Source organism: Urocitellus parryii, chromosome 3 (assembly GCF_045843805.1).
Source record: "Urocitellus parryii isolate mUroPar1 chromosome 3, mUroPar1.hap1, whole genome shotgun sequence".
Classification (NCBI taxonomy): Eukaryota; Metazoa; Chordata; class Mammalia; order Rodentia; family Sciuridae; genus Urocitellus; species Urocitellus parryii.
This window is the reverse complement of record NC_135533.1, coordinates 974,099-990,878: the sequence shown is the minus strand read 5'-3', so window position 1 is coordinate 990,878 and position 16,780 is coordinate 974,099. Positions and strand designations below refer to the sequence as shown.

Below are 16,780 nucleotides of genomic sequence, written 5' to 3'. Positions count from 1 at the left end.
AGTTACAGGGTATCAACACTGAGTCCCAGTCTGCCACATCAGACGTACACCATGTGGTCAACTTGCATCTCACGATTTAAGTTACAGGGTATGGACACTGAGCCCAGTCGCCACATCAGACGTACACCATGTGGTCAACTTGCATCTCACGATTTAAGTTACAGGGTATCAACACTGAGCCCAGTCTGCCACATCAGACGTACACCATGTGGTCAACTTGCATCTCATGATCTAAGTTACAGGGTATCAACACTGAGCCCCAGTCTGCCACATCAGACTTACACCACGTGGTCAACTTGCATCTCATGATCTAAGTTACAGGGTACCGACACTGAGCCCAGTCTGCCACATCAGACGTACACCATGTGGTCAACTTGCATCTCATGATCTAAGTTACAGGGTATCAACACTGAGCCCAGTCTGCCACATCAGACGTACACCATGTGGTCAACTTGCATCTCATGATCTAAGTTACAGGGTATCAACACTGAGCCCAGTCTGCCACATCAGACGTACACCATGTGGTCAACTTGCATCTCATGATCTAAGTTACAGGGTATCAACACTGAGCCCAGTCTGCCACATCAGACGTACACCATGTGGTCAACTTGCATCTCACGATTTAAGTTACAGGGTATGGACACTGAGCCCAGTCGCCACATCAGACGTACACCATGTGGTCAACTTGCATCTCATGATCTAAGTTACAGGGTATCAACACTGAGTCCCAGTCTGCCACATCAGACGTATACCATGTGGTCAACTTGCATCTCACGATCTAAGTTACAGGGTATCAACACTGAGTCCCAGTCTGCCACATCAGACGTACACCATGTGGTCAACTTGCATCTCACGATTTAAGTTACAGGGTATGGACAATGAGCCCAGTCGCCACATCAGACGTACACCATGTGGTCAACTTGCATCTCATGATATAAGTTACAGGGTATCAACACTGAGTCCCAGTCTGCCACATCAGACGTATACCATGTGGTCAACTTGCATCTCATGATCTAAGTTACAGGGTATCAACACTGAGCCCAGTCTGCCACATCAGACGTACACCATGTGGTCAACTTGCATCTCACGATTTAAGTTACAGGGTATGGACACTGAGCCCAGTCTGCCACATCAGACGTACACCATGTGGTCAACTTGCATCTCACGATTTAAGTTACAGGGTATCAACACTGAGCCCAATCGCCACATCAGACGTACACCATGTGGTCAACTTGCATCTCATGATCTAAGTTACAGGGTACCGACACTGAGCCCAGTCTGCCACATCAGACGTATACCATGTGGTCAACTTGCATCTCATGATCTAAGTTACAGGGTATCAACACTGAGTCCCAGTCTGCCACATCAGACGTATACCATGTGGTCAACTTGCATCTCATGATCTAAGTTACAGGGTATCAACACTGAGCCCAGTGTGCCACATCAGACGTACACCATGTGGTCAACTTGCATCTCACGATTTAAGTTACAGGGTATCAACACTGAGTCCAGTCTGCCACATCAGACGTATACCATGTGGTCAACTTGCATCTCACGATTTAAGTTACAGGGTATCAACACTGAGCCCAGTTGCCACATCAGACGTATACCATGTGGTCAACTTGCATCTCATGATCTAAGTTACAGGGTATCAACACTGAGTCCCAGTCTGCCACATCAGACGTATACCATGTGGTCAACTTGCATCTCATGATCTAAGTTACAGGGTATCAACACTGAGCCCAGTCTGCCACATCAGACGTACACCATGTGGTCAACTTGCATCTCACGATTTAAGTTACAGGGTATCAACACTGAGCCCAGTCTGCCACATCAGACGTACACCATGTGGTCAACTTGCATCTCACGATTTAAGTTACAGGGTATGGACACTGAGCCCAGTCTGCCACATCAGAAGTACACCATGTCGTCAACTTGCATCTCACGATTTAAGTTACAGGGTATCAACACTGAGCCCAGTCTGCCACATCAGACGTATACCATGTGGTCAACTTGCATCTCGCGATTTAAGTTACAGGGTGTCAACACTGAGCCCAGTCTGCCACATCAGACGTATACCATGTGGTCAACTTGCATCTCACGATTTAAGTTACAGGGTATCAACACTGAGCCCAGTCTGCCACATCAGACGTATACCATGTGGTCAACTTGCATCTCACGATTTAAGTTACAGGGTATCAACACTGAGCCCAGTCTGCCACATCAGACGTACACCATGTGGTCAACTTGCATCTCACAATTTAAGTTACAGGGTATGGACACTGAGCCCAGTCTGCCACATCAGACGTACACCATGTGGTCAACTTGCATCTCATGATCTAAGTTACAGGGTATCAACACTGAGTCCCAGTCTGCCACATCAGACGTATACCATGTGGTCAACTTGCATCTCATGATCTAAGTTACAGGGTATCAACACTGAGCCCAGTCTGCCACATCAGACGTACACCATGTGGTCAACTTGCATCTCACGATTTAAGTTACAGGGTATGGACACTGAGCCCAGTCGCCACATCAGAGGTACACCATGTGGTCAACTTGCATCTCATGATCTAAGTTACAGGGTATCAACACTGAGCCCAGTCGCCACATCAGACGTATACCATGTGGTCAACTTGCATCTCACGATTTAAGTTACAGGATATGGACACTGAGCCCAGTCGCCACATCAGACGTACACCATGTGGTCAACTTGCATCTCATGATCTAAGTTACAGGGTATCAACACTGAGTCCCAGTCTGCCACATCAGACGTATACCATGTGGTCAACTTGCATCTCATGATCTAAGTTACAGGGTATCAACACTGAGCCCAGTCTGCCACATCAGACGTACACCATGTGGTCAACTTGCATCTCACGATTTAAGTTACAGGGTATCAACACTGAGCCCAGTCTGCCACATCAGACGTACACCATGTGGTCAACTTGCATCTCATGATCTAAGTTACAGGGTATCAACACTGAGTCCCAGTCTGCCACATCAGACGTACAACATGTGGTCAACTTGCATCTCATGATCTAAGTTACAGGGTATCAACACTGAGTCCCAGTCTGCCACATCAGACGTACACCATGTGGTCAACTTGCATCTCACGATTTAAGTTACAGGGTATCAACACTGAGTCCAGTCTGCCACATCAGACGTACACCATGTGGTCAACTTGCATCTCACGATTTAAGTTACAGGGTATCAACACTGAGCCCAGTCGCCACATCAGACGTACACCATGAGGTCAACTTGCATCTCATGATCTAAGTTACAGGGTATCAACACTGAGCCCAGTCTGCCACATCAGACGTATACCATGTGGTCAACTTGCATCTCACGATTTAAGTTACAGGGTATGGACACTGAGCCCAGTCGCCACATCAGACGTACACCATGTGGTCAACTTGCATCTCACGATTTAAGTTACAGGGTATCAACACTGAGCCCAGTCGCCACATCAGACGTATACCATGTGGTCAACTTGCATCTCACGATTTAAGTTACAGGGTATCAACACTGAGCCCAGTCTGCCACATCAGACGTATACCATGTGGTCAACTTGCATCTCACGATTTAAGTTACAGGGTATCAACACTGAGCCCAGTCGCCACATCAGACGTACACCATGTGGTCAACTTGCATCTCATGATCTAAGTTACAGGGTATCAACACTGAGTCCAGTCTGCCACATCAGACGTATACCATGTGGTCAACTTGCATCTCATGATCTAAGTTACAGGGTATCAACACTGAGCCCAGTCTGCCACATCAGACGTACACCATGTGGTCAACTTGCATCTCACGATTTAAGTTACAGGGTATGGACACTGAGCCCAGTCTGCCACATCAGACGTACACCATGTGGTCAACTTGCATCTCACGATTTAAGTTACAGGGTATGGACACTGAGCCCAGTCGCCACATCAGACGTACACCATGTGGTCAACTTGCATCTCACGATTTAAGTTACAGGATATGGACACTGAGCCCAGTCGCCACATCAGACGTATACCATGTGGTCAACTTGCATCTCATGATCTAAGTTACAGGGTACCGACACTGAGCCCAGTCTGCCACATCAGACGTACACCATGTGGTCAACTTGCATCTCATGATCTAAGTTACAGGGTATCAACACTGAGTCCCAGTCTGCCACATCAGACGTATACCATGTGGTCAACTTGCATCTCATGATCTAAGTTACAGGGTATCAACACTGAGTCCCAGTCTGCCACATCAGACGTACACCATGTGGTCAACTTGCATCTCACGATTTAAGTTACAGGGTATGGACAATGAGCCCAGTCGCCACATCAGACGTACACCATGTGGTCAACTTGCATCTCACGATTTAAGTTACAGGGTATGGACACTGAGCCCAGTCTGCCACATCAGACGTACACCATGTGGTCAACTTGCATCTCACGATCTAAGTTACAGGGTATCAACACTGAGCCCAGTCGCCACATCAGACGTACACCATGTGGTCAACTTGCATCTCACGATTTAAGTTACAGGGTATGGACACTGAGCCCAGTCGCCACATCAGACGTACACCATGTGGTCAACTTGCATCTCACGATTTAAGTTACAGGATATGGACACTGAGCCCAGTCGCCACATCAGACGTATACTATGTGGTCAACTTGCATCTCATGATCTAAGTTACAGGGTACCGACACTGAGCCCAGTCTGCCACATCAGACGTACACCATGTGGTCAACTTGCATCTCATGATCTAAGTTACAGGGTATCAACACTGAGTCCCAGTCTGCCACATCAGACGTATACCATGTGGTCAACTTGCATCTCATGATCTAAGTTACAGGGTATCAACACTGAGTCCCAGTCTGCCACATCAGACGTACACCATGTGGTCAACTTGCATCTCACGATTTAAGTTACAGGGTATGGACAATGAGCCCAGTCGCCACATCAGACGTACACCATGTGGTCAACTTGCATCTCATGATATAAGTTACAGGGTATCAACACTGAGTCCCAGTCTGCCACATCAGACGTATACCATGTGGTCAACTTGCATCTCATGATCTAAGTTACAGGGTATCAACACTGAGCCCAGTCTGCCACATCAGACGTACACCATGTGGTCAACTTGCATCTCACGATTTAAGTTACAGGGTATGGACACTGAGCCCAGTCTGCCACATCAGACGTACACCATGTGGTCAACTTGCATCTCACGATTTAAGTTACAGGGTATCAACACTGAGCCCAATCGCCACATCAGACGTACACCATGTGGTCAACTTGCATCTCATGATCTAAGTTACAGGGTACCGACACTGAGCCCAGTCTGCCACATCAGACGTATACCATGTGGTCAACTTGCATCTCATGATCTAAGTTACAGGGTATCAACACTGAGCCCAGTCTGCCACATCAGACGTACACCATGTGGTCAACTTGCATCTCACGATTTAAGTTACAGGGTATGGACACTGAGCCCAGTCGCCACATCAGACGTACACCATGTGGTCAACTTGCATCTCATGATCTAAGTTACAGGGTATCAACACTGAGCCCAGTCTGCCACATCAGACGTATACCATGTGGTCAACTTGCATCTCATGATCTAAGTTACAGGGTATCAACACTGAGTCCCAGTCTGCCACATCAGACGTATACCATGTGGTCAACTTGCATCTCATGATCTAAGTTACAGGGTATCAACACTGAGTCCCAGTCTGCCACATCAGACGTATACCATGTGGTCAACTTGCATCTCATGATCTAAGTTACAGGGTATGGACACTGAGCCCAGTCGCCACATCAGACGTATACCATGTGGTCAACTTGCATCTCATGATCTAAGTTACAGGGTATCAACACTGAGTCCCAGTCTGCCACATCAGACGTATACCATGTGGTCAACTTGCATCTCATGATCTAAGTTACAGGGTATCAACACTGAGCCCAGTCTGCCACATCAGACGTACACCATGTGGTCAACTTGCATCTCACGATTTAAGTTACAGGGTATCAACACTGAGTCCAGTCTGCCACATCAGACGTATACCATGTGGTCAACTTGCATCTCACGATTTAAGTTACAGGGTATCAACACTGAGCCCAGTTGCCACATCAGACGTATACCATGTGGTCAACTTGCATCTCATGATCTAAGTTACAGGGTATCAACACTGAGTCCCAGTCTGCCACATCAGACGTATACCATGTGGTCAACTTGCATCTCATGATCTAAGTTACAGGGTATCAACACTGAGCCCAGTCTGCCACATCAGACGTACACCATGTGGTCAACTTGCATCTCACGATTTAAGTTACAGGGTATCAACACTGAGCCCAGTCTGCCACATCAGACGTACACCATGTGGTCAACTTGCATCTCACGATTTAAGTTACAGGGTATGGACACTGAGCCCAGTCTGCCACATCAGAAGTACACCATGTCGTCAACTTGCATCTCACGATTTAAGTTACAGGGTATCAACACTGAGCCCAGTCTGCCACATCAGACGTATACCATGTGGTCAACTTGCATCTCGCGATTTAAGTTACAGGGTGTCAACACTGAGCCCAGTCTGCCACATCAGACGTATACCATGTGGTCAACTTGCATCTCACGATTTAAGTTACAGGGTATCAACACTGAGCCCAGTCTGCCACATCAGACGTATACCATGTGGTCAACTTGCATCTCACGATTTAAGTTACAGGGTATCAACACTGAGCCCAGTCTGCCACATCAGACGTACACCATGTGGTCAACTTGCATCTCACAATTTAAGTTACAGGGTATCAACACTGAGCCCAGTCTGCCACATCAGACGTACACCATGTGGTCAACTTGCATCTCATGATCTAAGTTACAGGGTATCAACACTGAGTCCCAGTCTGCCACATCAGACGTATACCATGTGGTCAACTTGCATCTCATGATCTAAGTTACAGGGTATCAACACTGAGCCCAGTCTGCCACATCAGACGTACACCATGTGGTCAACTTGCATCTCACGATTTAAGTTACAGGGTATCAACACTGAGCCCAGTCGCCACATCAGACGTACACCATGTGGTCAACTTGCATCTCATGATCTAAGTTACAGGGTATCAAAACTGAGCCCAGTCGCCACATCAGACGTATACCATGTGGTCAACTTGCATCTCACGATTTAAGTTACAGGATATGGACACTGAGCCCAGTCGCCACATCAGACGTACACCATGTGGTCAACTTGCATCTCATGATATAAGTTACAGGGTATCAACACTGAGTCCCAGTCTGCCACATCAGACGTATACCATGTGGTCAACTTGCATCTCATGATCTAAGTTACAGGGTATCAACACTGAGCCCAGTCTGCCACATCAGACGTACACCATGTGGTCAACTTGCATCTCACGATTTAAGTTACAGGGTATCAACACTGAGCCCAGTCTGCCACATCAGACGTACACCATGTGGTCAACTTGCATCTCACGATTTAAGTTACAGGGTATCAACACTGAGCCCAGTCGCCACATCAGACGTACACCATGTGGTCAACTTGCATCTCATGATATAAGTTACAGGGTATCAACACTGAGCCCAGTCTGCCACATCAGACGTACACCATGTGGTCAACTTGCATCTCACGATTTAAGTTACAGGGTATGGACACTGAGCCCAGTCTGCCACATCAGACGTACACCATGTGGTCAACTTGCATCTCACGATTTAAGTTACAGGGTATCAACACTGAGCCCAATCGCCACATCAGACATACACCATGTGGTCAACTTGCATCTCATGATCTAAGTTACAGGGTACCGACACTGAGCCCAGTCGCCACATCAGACGTATACCATGTGGTCAACTTGCATCTCATGATCTAAGTTACAGGGTATCAACACTGAGTCCCAGTCTGCCACATCAGACGTATACCATGTGGTCAACTTGCATCTCATGATCTAAGTTACAGGGTATCAACACTGAGCCCAGTCTGCCACATCAGACGTACACCATGTGGTCAACTTGCATCTCACGATTTAAGTTACAGGGTATCAACACTGAGCCCAGTCTGCCACATCAGACGTATACCATGTGGTCAACTTGCATCTCACGATTTAAGTTACAGGGTATCAACACTGAGCCCAGTTGCCACATCAGACGTATACCATGTGGTCAACTTGCATCTCATGATCTAAGTTACAGGGTATCAACACTGAGCCCAGTCTGCCACATCAGACGTATACCATGTGGTCAACTTGCATCTCACGATTTAAGTTACAGGGTATCAACACTGAGCCCAGTCTGCCACATCAGACGTACACCATGTGGTCAACTTGCATCTCATGATCTAAGTTACAGGGTATCGACACTGAGCCCAGTCTGCCACATCAGACGTATACCATGTGGTCAACTTGCATCTCACGATTTAAGTTACAGGGTATCAACACTGAGCCCAGTCTGCCACATCAGACGTATACCATGTGGTCAACTTGCATCTCACGATTTAAGTTACAGGGTATCAACACTGAGCCCAGTCTGCCACATCAGACGTACACCATGTGGTCAACTTGCATCTCATGATCTAAGTTACAGGGTATCGACACTGAGCCCAGTCTGCCACATCAGACGTATACCATGTGGTCAACTTGCATCTCATGATCTAAGTTACAGGGTATCAACACTGAGCCCAGTCTGCCACATCAGACGTACACCATGTGGTCAACTTGCATCTCACGATTTAAGTTACAGGGTATCAACACTGAGCCCAGTCTGCCACATCAGACGTACACCATGTGGTCAACTTGCATCTCACGATTTAAGTTACAGGGTATGGACACTGAGCCCAGTCTGCCACATCAGACGTACACCATGTGGTCAACTTGCATCTCACGATTTAAGTTACAGGGTATCAACACTGAGCCCAGTCTGCCACATCAGATGTATACCATGTGGTCAACTTGCATCTCACGATTTAAGTTACAGGGTATCAACACTGAGCCCAGTCTGCCACATCAGACGTACACCATGTGGTCAACTTGCATCTCACGATCTAAGTTACAGGGTATGGACACTGAGCCCAGTCGCCACATCAGACGTACACCATGTGGTCAACTTGCATCTCACGATTTAAGTTATAGGGTATCAACACTGAGCCCAGTCGCCACATCAGACGTACACCATGTGGTCAACTTGCATCTCACGATTTAAGTTACAGGGTATCAACACTGAGCCCAGTCTGCCACATCAGACGTATACCATGTGGTCAACTTGCATCTCATGATCTAAGTTACAGGGTATGGACACTGAGCCCAGTCGCCACATCAGACGTACACCATGTGGTCAACTTGCATCTCACGATTTAAGTTACAGGGTATCAACACTGAGCCCAGTCTGCCACATCAGACGTATACCATGTGGTCAACTTGCATCTCATGATCTAAGTTACAGGGTATCGACACTGAGCCCAGTCGTCACATCAGACGTACACCATGTGGTCAACTTGCATCTCATGATTTAAGTTACAGGGTATCAACACTGAGCCCAGTCGCCACATCAGACGTACACCATGTGGTCAACTTGCATCTCACGATTTAAGTTATAGGGTATCAACACTGAGCCCAGTCGCCACATCAGACGTATACCATGTGGTCAACTTGCATCTCACGATTTAAGTTACAGGGTATCAACACTGAGCCCAGTCTGCCACATCAGAAGTACACCATGTGGTCAACTTGCATCTCATGATCTAAGTTACAGAGTATCAACACTGAGCCCAGTCTGCCACATCAGACGTACACCATGTGGTCAACTTGCATCTCATGATCTAAGTTACAGGGTATCGACACTGAGTCCAGCATGGTACCACCAGTCAGCAACCCGATGGCAGGTGAATCTCACCGGACCTCTTACAGAAGGGACAGCACCTTTCTGTGGCAGACACCGCTCTGCCTACAGATCTGCCCTCCCTGCATGCCCTACCTTGCCAAACTACAGCCTTGTGGACCCACAGTGTCCAAAAGGCCAACACACATTTTGACAAAGAATTCCCAGGAGGTACAGCAGTGGGCCCATGCCCACGGGATTCCGTGGCCTTTCGCTGCTCCCCCCATCTGAAGGCTGGCTTTTGGGGGGTGGGTGGCTTCTGAAGATACTTGGCAGCTCCTGCTCAGTGGCAGCACCCTGCAGGGCTGGGCAGGTTCTCAGGAGCCTCCAAGACGATGGGTCCTTTTTCCTACGGCCAGGATGTAGGGGCCAGAGAGCCAAGGGGGGGATGGGAGAGGCCTTCCTCACTTGCACACAGTGTGACCCACCAGCTACATTGACCAGGAAGGAGAATCACATCAGCAACGCATAGTGCCTCTGGCACTTCATGTCCAGGCTGAGTCCACAGGAACTGTAAGAGACCCATTCAGGCAGCACTGCTGACCGCCAGAATGCCCAGCAGGGCCTGCGTTGACCCAGGTGGGGAGCCACAGCAGGTGGAGACTCCCTGAGGGGAGAGAGGTATGCGGTGGGCAGTGGAAGAAGGGGTGCTAATGGCAGCCCACACTGCCTGGGAAGCAGGGCTGGACACGCCACATCACCCATGTGACATGAACATGCTCCCAGCTCGATGACGCGGTGAACTCTGCGTCTCATGATCTACGTCACAGGGTATCAAGGGGCAAGTAAAGACCAGGGGAGACAGGGTGAACACCACCCAAACACACAGCAGAGGCACGATCTTGTCTTTGCGGGAGGGTGGCTGCAGCCCCTCACCATTGAGGTCAAGGCTGCAAGATGGGGCGCCCAGCTACCCCCGTGTGCTCCAGCTTACCTGAGCCTCCCCCCACTCCAAAGCCTTCCTGTCCTTGCCACCTGCTGCAGGGCTTTGAGCTCCAGGCACAAAACAGGAACCCAGGAGCTGGCCAGCTCCCCAGCCACAGGACGGGTCCCAGGTATGTACACGCATACTGGTTCCCTGAATGAATCCCGAAAGTGAGCACCCCAGGGAGAGCACTGCCCTGGCCCAGGACCTGGGCTTAAGGAACTGATGGAAGCCAGTCTGCAGAACTCCTCGGTGCGTCTCACCAATAAGCCAGTGCACCTTGGAGCATCAAAAGCAGGCCGAGAAGTGTCTCCCGTCCTGCTGACCACACCTGTCCATGGAGCAGCGGAGCTCCTGGGGAGCAGGTGGCCCTGGAGGAAGTGTGGAGGGCAGGGTACAGGCCCAGGATGCCAGCTCCTGGCTCCCACCTCCAGTCTTGCTGCCAGGATACTCAAACCCTGACCCTGAGAGACATGGATTTCACCAGTCACACTCTGGGCTGTGATGCTGCCTGTGGCCTCAGACTGGCCTGTGCCCAGGCGAGACTTTATCTTAGTAACAAGTGAGGCTAAGGCCAGTCTCATGATACAGTGCCCCTCAATTCAAAACTATACACCAAGCAAAACTATACCTATATGAATCAGGTATGCAGCAAAATTAATCATTTTTACATCACTGTGATTTTGATGATCATCTTCTTAGCACCCCAGAGAGGTAAACAGAGGAAGGAACAGGAATCTCCTACAACAAAATCATAGGACAGAACACCACATGAGGACAGCTGGCCAGGCAGACCCCTCAGGGCTCAACTCTGGCTGCACACGTCACATCCTAGTGTCCCTCACCCTGAAATCCCCAGCACACAGGAGCAGGCCACGTTTCCTGACCCTGAGACCGGTCACCAGGGGGCTCCCCCTTCCCTGGTGCCAGCCCTACAGGCCTCTCCTGGATACCCGGACCCCAACTTTGCCCTGACCGGAGGCCCAGGTACTCAGCAAAGCCCTGCAGAGTGCAGGCCTGGCCGGGCAGGGCCCCGCCTGCCTACCTGTGCCGGAGAGCTTCTGCAAGGTGACCCTCAGGTGCTGCAGAGCCAGTGGAGATGCGTCATAACGGTAGGTATCCACAGCTGGCACCTTCTGGCACCTCCCGAACACTCCATCTGCAGGAAGAGGAAGGCAGAGAAGAGGGGGAATTTGAGGTCTCCTGTTCAGAAGTAGACAGGTCCCACACACTGTCCTGAGGCTTTGAAACCCCTTCACACAACGTCAGAACAATTCCAATCCAGAAGCACTTGCAAAGTGAAGATTTGCTTAAATAAAAAACCAAATATGCAGACGCCAACACACAAGGGGGTGAAGGTGAGCGTAGAAGTTCACCGGATTAGACAGAGGGAAAGGAAGGGAAGGCGGGGGGAACAGGGAAGACAGTGTAATGAACAGACCTCACTTTCCTGTGTTCATATACGAAGGCACGACCGGCGTGACTCACATCCTCACTGTGTGTATAATACGTCAGAATTCACTCTACAGTCCTGTACCCTAAAATGATCACACACACACACACACACACACACACACACACACATACGTTAATTGAAAGGTAAGAAAGTAAAAATAAATAAAAGTTAAAGACTGAGCATCGTGGAAAACATGAACGTGAAGTCAGAGAGAACTCGTGAAGCCAGTGCAGGTGGGCTTTCCGTCGGCTTCTCTCTGGGTGCCCAGCCTCTCTCCCCCTTATCTCTCACTCTTAAACCACCTTTTTTTTTTTTTTTTTACTTTTGAAACTTGCTTCTGACATCTTCGTGACAAAAAGTCAGTCGCCCTCAGGGCCAATCCTGCAGGTGACAACAGACGAGGCCCCAGGACTGGGGGACCCACGCAGAGCAGAGCACCTGGCCTGCTCTCTGAGGCAGGAGAAGTCGGCCACTGCAGTAGGAGGGGACGGTTCCTTCAGTTCTCCTCCGTTTGTCTGAAATGATGACTGCTGTTAACATCCTTCCAAGCCACACCTTCTGATTAACTTAGGCCCTAATCAGTCTTTATTCCAGCAAACTGTCCACTTTGTGACAAGCTTCCTGGGGTGGGGGTGTCAAACATTCAGATCACCTTCTATGGCTGACAAAGGAGGGATTCCCACACCAGCAGCCATCTGCAGACCCCAGCCACAGAAGGGCAGGTCCCTATTGTCTGTGACAGCTTCACTGCAGTGTGGCTGAAGAAGGCCGTTCAAATGCAACAAGTGTGATCGGTAGGAGCACATTCACCCACTACCTCAGTCGCTGGTGTGATAGGACATGCGTGCCCTCCACCGACTGCCTTGTGACCGAAAGAAAGCAAACTCACGAATCACAACGCCACATTCTCTCTGTGGGACTGTGCAGACTGAAGAATTCCATAAGGGGCCGGCCCAGCTGAAGAGCAGCTATGCCAGCTGCCGGTCCTCCCCAGCGGGGACCACCACACTGCCCCGTCCCAGCCCTCACTCAAAGGAAAGCCACCGAGGCTCCCGGGACAACTGCTGTGGGGACAGGGCGCCCCACCCCTGTCCCAGCACGGCTGGCATGCTGCACTGCACACACGGCCACGAGCATGCATCCACACTCCTCCACATGTCAGAGAGGAGGGTCAGGGAAGGAGGGGAAGAAGGGAGGAGGGCGAAAGTAAAGAAGTGCTTTGAGCACACCCAGAACTCGCCTCCTCAGGTAGAGTCATGACACGTGGGGACACTGAGCGGGACCCACCCCACCTTCACAAATGAGGACGGGGGCCGCAGTGTCACAGCCAAGGCTGGGGCCCAGGCCGGGGGCCCTGAACAAGGCTCCCTTGCCCACGGTGCCCAGTGCAGCACTCAGCACACAGGATCAGCAGCAGCTGGCACTTACTCATGCCCAGGAAACACTGCCCTGTAGAGATGAAGTTCCCGGTCAGGGCTGGCAAAGCCTCAGCCAACCGCTGCCTGTGCACTGGCCACCAGAGCCATGTGGGGCTCGGTAGCACACACTTGACAAGAGTGTCTCGGGGTGTCTAAGCGCTCCCGAGCCACGGTAAGGAATCGCTCCCCAAGGAAGCACTTGCAATCCTTCAGGGTTTCATAAGGAAAGTCAGCCAAAGGGGAGTCATATCTATTCTGGAACTTCCTAAACAAATTATTTCTTTGCCTGAAGTACAAAGGTATCATTCCTTAAACCTGATTTTTTGCACACCATGTGATGAATGTATTCTCAGAATAGTGTGATTAGACTTCCTTGAAATTTTCCCTTTGAACATACATTCAGAATGTTAAACACATGGTATTATTTCTACCTTTAAAATCAACTGATTTTGTTTACTAATTTGAAAGTTGAGATTTAATTCATCATTCATTTTCTTTGCCCCTGGACTATATCAGAGACTAAGACCAGGAAAAAAAAAAAACTGAAGAAGGGAACTTCAATCTGACGGCGGAGGCTCCTGAGACTCAGAGGGGGAGACGGGGGCCACGCAGGCAGCCAAGTGGCCGGGAGCCACCGCAGAGGAGCCAGCTTGACAAGCCACCACACTTGTCCAGGCCAGTGTCACCCCTAGAACTGTCCCAAGGACTGGCATGGCCACATTAGGCTGTTGGCACCTGGTGTTTGGTCACTCTCAGGACTGCCTGAAAGGCGACCCTTCAGAATCGTGTCTCAGTGTCCCCAGGAGGCCGCCTACCAACCGAGGACCCCAGGATTGAACCTGGCTGACCTCCCCCAGGCAGCCTCCTGATGGACTTGGAGCCCAACTGTGAGACTCAGGCTGAGGGTCCGTCTCTCCTTCAAGAACCGGCGCTGTGTGAGTTGCACCACTGTACCCTAGGCTCAAAGTGCAAGCATCCCACAACCCATGGACATCACAGGAGATAAGAAAAGAAAAGGCGGGGGTGGGGGTGTCTCATGAAAATCAAAGGGAGATAAATAGAATAGAGGAAGGGGGAAGAGAATGGAAGAGAAAGGAGAAATAGAATACTGGGGAATGAAATTGGCCAAATTATACTGTCATCTTGTGTGCAGGTGCAAATACGTGACAAGTCCCACCATTATGTACGAGTACAATGCACCCATAAAAATGTGGGGGAAAACCAGAATGGGTTATGTAGGTGCAGTGGTTCACACCTGTAATCCCAGCAACTTGAGGCAGGAAGGTCACAAGTTTGAGGTCAGTCTGGGCAACTCGGTGAGACCCTGCCTCAAAATAAAACTTTTTGGAAAAGGGCTGGGATGCAGCTCAGTGGTAGAGTACTTGCCTGGCCTGTGAGAGGCCCTAGTTCTGCGGATAAAAGAGAATGCGTTAAGAGACGATGGGCTCTCCAGGTGAACCATGATCAGCCGTCATCACCATTCAAACAATCCAGGTGTACATGGGTGTCTGTGGCCACTCGCATGCACTCACACAGCCTCTCTGACAGCCAAAGGCAGCAGGAGGGCCCGGGACGCTGTCATACCCACACCCAGATTCACCCAACAGACCAGCACTACAGACATCTCCACGCAGGAACCGCCTCAGGCACCTGTGCACACTGTTCTGGGGTCTACCTTGGAAGGCTTCACAGACCTCTGCTGAGCGACGACCTGGAGGGGCAGGACAGAAGAGCTGGGGACCTGTGCTCGGGCACGGTGGACACCACAGGCTCACCTTCAGGAGGCTCAGGCCCAGGGTAGTTGTGTTATGCTTGTAAATGGGCCCAGAGGAGGCTGGCCGCAGACAGTGTGTTGGGAGCCTGGCTCAAGAGGCTGCCCTGAGAAGGAATGTGTGAGTGGGGGAGACCAGAGAAGCAGGTGGGCAGGAGCCTCCCAGGTAGACCCACAGGACAGCACAGTGGACTGCAGACAGCTGCAGGAGGCAAGCCCCTTCAGGAAGCCGTCCTGGGCTCTCTGTCCAGAGCAGGAAGGAAGGCTGGAGAGGCAGGCAGACGGAGGCCATCCTGGCAGCCACGGGCTCAAGGGCGACACCTGCCACACCTCTGTGGACAGTGGCATCACCACCTGGTGGACCCCGACTCGGAACCGCGGGGAGCTCAGCCGACTGGGGTGTCTTCAGGATTCTAGAAGGGAGCCTCCCCTCCCAGTGGAGAGCAGGAGATAAAGCCAGCAGCCCTGGGGCCAGGACACCGTGCTGAGGACAGCAGAGGCACCCAAGGGAGTAGCCGCTCCAGCTCTGGCTGACTTCCCAGAGCCGAGAGGACATTCCAGGATGATCAGGGATCCAGAGGGAGGGGGTGCGTTTCTTCCATCTGAAAGGAAAGTGCTAATTTTTTGCCAGATTTTCAGAAGAATATTTATTAAGAGCCCCCCTCGTTAGTTTGCTGAGCCAGCACATCTTGGTCCACTGTTCCCACAGGCAAAATCATCTCCACTCTTGAAGTCACTGCCCCCAGCACACACTCACACCGCCTGCCCCAGGCCCTAAGAGTGTCCCTCCTCTCTTGGTCTGTGGGACTACACAGGCACGAGCTTTCACAGGCTTCTCTCTCCAACACAGCACTCTCGTGTACACACCCTCAACCCCACACAATGTACACATGCTTGTCTGCTTACATGTGTAGACATGTCCACCACATGTCCACAAATGCAAACACACACACACAGACACTCAGGAGCACCTGTTAATATATAAACATGCACACTTAAAAACTCACGAGCATGGGTACTTGTGCACATATGCTTATTTTCACACCCTCACGTGCACAAGCACATGCTCCCGCACTCAGCACACCCCACAAGCCACCTCCGCTCATCACCCCTTTGTCCCTCCAGCCCCACCCTCTCCCAGTAGCTCCATGAGTTCCCAGAAGGCAGGGAGTCACTGTCGCAGCCTCTGCATCTTGCATGACATCGGCTAGGATGCCTGGCACTCAGGTGGACTGAAGAGAGATGAGGAGCTGTTTAACTGCTACCTCCCATTTTTCTGAAGAAATCTGAGATGTTTATGCTGATATCTCCCACCACTAGCTAGAAGCCTAACTCACTG

The 16,780-nt window shown here is 50.3% G+C and overlaps 1 protein-coding gene across 1 annotated transcript in view; it reads right to left on the bottom strand.

Annotated features, from left to right (window-relative positions):
• Window positions 1–16,780, bottom strand: part of Ptprn2 (protein tyrosine phosphatase receptor type N2) — a 794,381-nt gene that overhangs the window by 581,139 nt on the left and 196,462 nt on the right. The window contains exon 3 of the mRNA XM_077795880.1: window positions 11,842–11,955. Coding sequence (XP_077652006.1) covers window positions 11,842–11,955 — 114 coding nt within the window. The remainder of the gene's footprint in view (window positions 1–11,841; window positions 11,956–16,780) is intronic.